Below are 3,103 nucleotides of genomic sequence, written 5' to 3'. Positions count from 1 at the left end.
AGGTTGCAACGGCGTCAGCAGAGGTGTCTGTTACGACTACAATGATAGCTTCGTCATCTATAGTAGCAAGTGAAGCTCAAGATATTTCATTTTTTAGTTCTTCGAGAGCTTGTTCTGCGGAGTTGGCCATCGGGAAAGTTTTCACTTCGACTAAAGGTCGAATTTTCTGGGAGAAGTTCAGTACCTACTTTGCATAGTGGGATAAGGGTCCAAACATTCTTTTGAGACTAGGGGTACTGTCCGGAGGGTTTATCTCCAGCAGTGGACGCATTCTCTCCGGGTCAGGTAGGATTTGGTGATCATTCACTACATGGCCCAAAATTGATATTAATGTTTGAGCATAAACACTTGTCTTGTCATTTATGGTAAGTCCATACTTCAATGTAGTTTCTTGAAAGCGTTTCAGATTTCTGTCGTGTTCTTCACATGTGTAACCGCAGACCGTGATGTCATCTATGTAGGCGAACGTACCCTTTAGTTGCTCCTTACCAATAATTTCGTCGAGAACTTGCTGAAAGCAGGTAGCCCCGTTGATTACTCCGAAAGGCAAACCCGTGAATTCGAACAGCCTTCCAACTGCTTTGAACGCTGTGTATTTCCGATCAGCCATGCTCAATGGTATTTGATGATATGCTGCCTTCAAGTCTATAGAGCTGAAGTAGCGGTAAGTAATAATTTTCTCAATCATCTCGGTGATCCCAGGAACAAGATAAGCAATTAGGTTGGTGAATCTGTTAATGGTTTGAGAGTAATCTATGACCAATCTTTTCTTATCACACTGATCGACAACTACCACTTGAGCTCTCAACGAACTGCGACTCGGTGTGATGATGCCCTCCTCTAGCAGCCTTTTTATTTTTTCTTGATGAACTCAGAGTCCTCTTTGGAATAACTTCTGGATTTCACCTGTATCGGGTGACAGTCGACTGACAGATTGTCGAAGATGGCTGGCGCTTAAATTTGAGCCGCAATCAGAGCACAAGGTGACTGGATGCCTAGCTCCAAAGGTGGTAGCGTCCCACCAAAGTGTACGCTGACTTGCTTGTGTAACTGTAGGAAGTCATATCCCAAAACGACTGAAGCCACACAATCATCCATCAAGTGCAGACAGAACTCAGGGTACCTCTTCCACTTACGGTTAAATCGTAACTGCAACACTTGTTAAGTTTCATTGTCTGTTTAGCATTAGCCATGGTTATGATGCAGGCTGAAAAACAAGTCACTGAGTTCATAGCCCTAGCTACTTTGTCATCTATTATGCTTTTAAATGCTAAAGTGTCGACCAGCCCATCAAGAGCTTAGCCTCCATTCAGTTCTACAGGTAGGACAGGTCTCTAAACACTTCGTAGTGCAGGAGAAGCTGCAGCGACAGTGGCCCGTTATGGAAGCAGGGATGGACGGTGGGAGGTTGTCTGGGATTATTCCAGCTACAAGATTAGATTTAGTTGATTCACCATTATTATTCCATTGTTTTCTTTGTAACTTGCAGACATGAGCATAATGACCCACCTTCTGACAGTTGGAACACGAGGCTTTCTTGGCTGGGCAGTGGGCTCTGGGATGTAGGGATCCTCCACAAAAGAAGCACCTCCGACCGCTGACGGCGTCAGCACACTCACTTGGATTCGGGGAGTCACTCATTTCGATCAGAAAACTGTTGGGATACATTTCGGGTTTTGCCTGTTTATCTATCAATGCTGCCATTGTGGTATTAGTTTCACTTGCATAAGACGCCGAATGCAGTAGAGCCATTTCCAGTGCACAGGCTTGTTTCACAGCTGTGGATAAGTCCAAGGATAAGTTCTCTAACAGTCTTGTCTGATTGCATTAGATGCCATACCCATGATATATGAATCTCTGATGGCCAGTTCTTCAGCCTGAGCGGCTGTACAATCAATGAAGCTACATTCCAAGGCCAGACCTTTGAGGCTATCCAAAAAAGTATCTAGAGTCTCGCCACTCTGTTGCTTGCAGGTGGCTATTTTGTATATGGCAAACACCTCACTTTTTTGTTTCACAAATCTAGCCTTCAACAGGCTTATGGCAGTGGCATATGATGTGGCACTTTTAATTATCTTTAACAGTTTACAAGATATGTGAGCAAAAAGCAAGGCCAACTTATCTTGATTTAAGTCCAGGTTGATGGCCGCACAGAACGCCTCAAAGTTATCATGCCACATAACCGATTTGTCCTCCACATCGGCTAATTCTGGGTCCACGTCAATCGGGCTGGGCCTCAGAAACTTGTGCATGGTGAATATTAAGCCAAATAAATTGTGGAATACCAAACACAGTTGCTAGAACGTTGGCTTTATTCGGCTTAAAGTTGTGGCAAGGTGTTGGCCAAGCCGGTACAGTGTTAGAGACTCAATGTTGCCAAGCAAGTATACAAACACCAGCAGTCACTATTACCAATTCACACCATACTGGCATGAAAACTTGGATACATAAAAAAGAAATAAGTAGCCTTCATTGGTTATTACAGTCAACAGAAAGGTAAGTATTTACAAGCTTGAATTAATGAGGTAAGTAAATTAACGAGTTACTTAAACACAAATCAGTCAGTTTAAACATCCAATGTTGCATTACCGTTTGGAACAGAAATCAATACATCGACCCCTTTTACTAATCATTGGTATTTCACATAGGTAAAACGCAGATACTAGAGCTCAAGAACACCTTCAAGGTAGAATTTTCCTGCTAAAAATGCTTGGTTATAAATTTGCTTTTGTTTGTTAAAGGATACCACAAATATTACGTCCTAATACATCTCTTTGCCTATCAAAGTAGGGACTTAATCATTCTCCAAAATGGCCATTGTGCGAGTTTTATGGACGACATGACCAGATGAATTTGTGAAAGTTTACGAATGATTTTACAAAGTTTCAAATCTCATGATTCCATAAAGCAATGGTGTCAGATCCGGTTCGAATGATCACTGAAAAAAAGAAGTTAAATTGATGTGTGGGAAATGATTCCAGGAAAACCTCCCCGCTCCGATTTCCGAATGCCGGGCTTAGAGATGTAGAGCACCAACACTCGCACATTCAACAAACCTGAATGATGTAACCATACACACGTTTCTTAGGGATAAAGTTTTAAT

General features: G+C 42.3%; 1 protein-coding gene across 1 annotated transcript; it reads right to left on the bottom strand.

Annotated features, from left to right (window-relative positions):
- Nucleotides 1-1,805: 1,805 nt before the first annotated feature.
- On the bottom strand, nucleotides 1,806-2,252 carry LOC137618888 (uncharacterized). Its single transcript, XM_068349092.1, has one exon. It carries the CDS (start codon nucleotides 2,250-2,252, stop codon nucleotides 1,806-1,808), a length of 447 nt encoding a protein of 148 aa, XP_068205193.1.
- Between the last annotated feature and the right edge of the window lie 851 nt (nucleotides 2,253-3,103).

The sequence above is a fragment of the Palaemon carinicauda genome, chromosome 25 (assembly GCF_036898095.1).
Source record: "Palaemon carinicauda isolate YSFRI2023 chromosome 25, ASM3689809v2, whole genome shotgun sequence".
NCBI lineage: Eukaryota > Metazoa > Arthropoda > Malacostraca > Decapoda > Palaemonidae > Palaemon > Palaemon carinicauda.
Note: the sequence above shows the minus strand (reverse complement) of the source record. Positions and strands in the feature narration are given on the sequence as shown.